Raw genomic sequence first — 1,042 nt, 5'->3', positions numbered from 1 at the left:
ACGCCGCTACCCACCTCCCCGACGCGCCGCCCTCCCACCGCGCCGCCCTCTCCACCCCGCCGCGCGCGCCCTCCCGCCGCGCCGCCCGATCCACCCTGCCGCGCCGCCCCTTCACCAACTCTTCGCCGCCATGTCGTCCAACGCCTCCACCTACTCCAACCCCTTCGCCGTCGACCCTGCGGAAATCCGCGACATCAACGTCCATGCACGCGTTCCCGTCGTCCTTGACGCCTCCAACTCTACCCGCTCTTCCGCGAGAACAATCTCGTGGATCATGTGGATGGCACCGTTGACTCCCGCGCCATGATGGATGACGCTGAGTGGACCGCGATCGACACCACCATCATCCGGTGGTTCTTCACCACCATCTCCAAGGACCTGTTCCACACGGTCGTGAGCGCCGGCGACGACGCCCGCACCTTGTGGGTCAAGCTGAACGACCTCTTCACCGACAAGAAGCTTCAGCGCCGCGTTTTTTTGCAGCAGGAATTTTTTGACTGTCACCAGGATGAACAATCCATTGATGACTACTGCCGCCGCCTGAAGACGTTGGCGGATGAGCTCCGCGACATTGGCGCCAAGGTTGATGACGACCTCCTCCTCAGCACGCTCACCGTCGGCCTCAACGAGGACTTCGGCAACGCCGCCTCCAACCTCACCTTGATGCCGGAGCCCTCCTTCCCCAAGTTTGTGGTGTACTTGCGGTTGGAGGAGCGCCGGATGAAGGAGGTCAAGAAGCGCGTGCAGTATCACGCCATCGCCGCCGGCACCTCCCGTGGCGCCCCACCACTGGTCGCCCCACCAGCGCCGCGCTAGCAGCCGCCGCCCCCCGCGCCTCCGGGGTACTTCCCCATGCCGCCCGCGCCCCCCGCCCCTCCCGCTGCCCCCCAGCAGCCCGGTGGCGGGCGTCGCGGCAACCGCCTCGGGGGCGGCCGCAAGCAGCAACAGGCGCGCGGGGGGGGGGGGGGGGCTCGTCAGCAACAACAGCAGGTCAACCCTCCGTGGACGTACGGCACCAACCCGTGGACGGGCGTCGTCCACG

At 67.5% G+C, this 1,042-nt stretch overlaps 1 protein-coding gene across 1 annotated transcript; it reads left to right on the top strand.

Annotated features, from left to right (window-relative positions):
• Positions 1-303: 303 nt before the first annotated feature.
• On the top strand, positions 304-816 carry LOC109757540 (uncharacterized). The gene has a single exon (XM_020316358.1). The coding sequence runs from the start codon at positions 304-306 to the stop codon at positions 814-816; it is 513 nt and encodes a 170-aa protein (XP_020171947.1).
• The last annotated feature ends 226 nt before the right edge of the window (positions 817-1,042 follow it).

Source organism: Aegilops tauschii, chromosome 5, assembly GCF_002575655.3.
Source record: "Aegilops tauschii subsp. strangulata cultivar AL8/78 chromosome 5, Aet v6.0, whole genome shotgun sequence".
In the NCBI taxonomy this organism is placed as follows: Eukaryota; Viridiplantae; Streptophyta; class Magnoliopsida; order Poales; family Poaceae; genus Aegilops; species Aegilops tauschii.
Note: the sequence above shows the minus strand (reverse complement) of the source record. Positions and strands in the feature narration are given on the sequence as shown.

Coding starts and splice junctions, on each gene's coding strand:
- LOC109757540 (XM_020316358.1), top strand. CDS start 304: ATGATGGATGACGCTGAGTGGACCGCGATCGACACCACCATCATCCGG.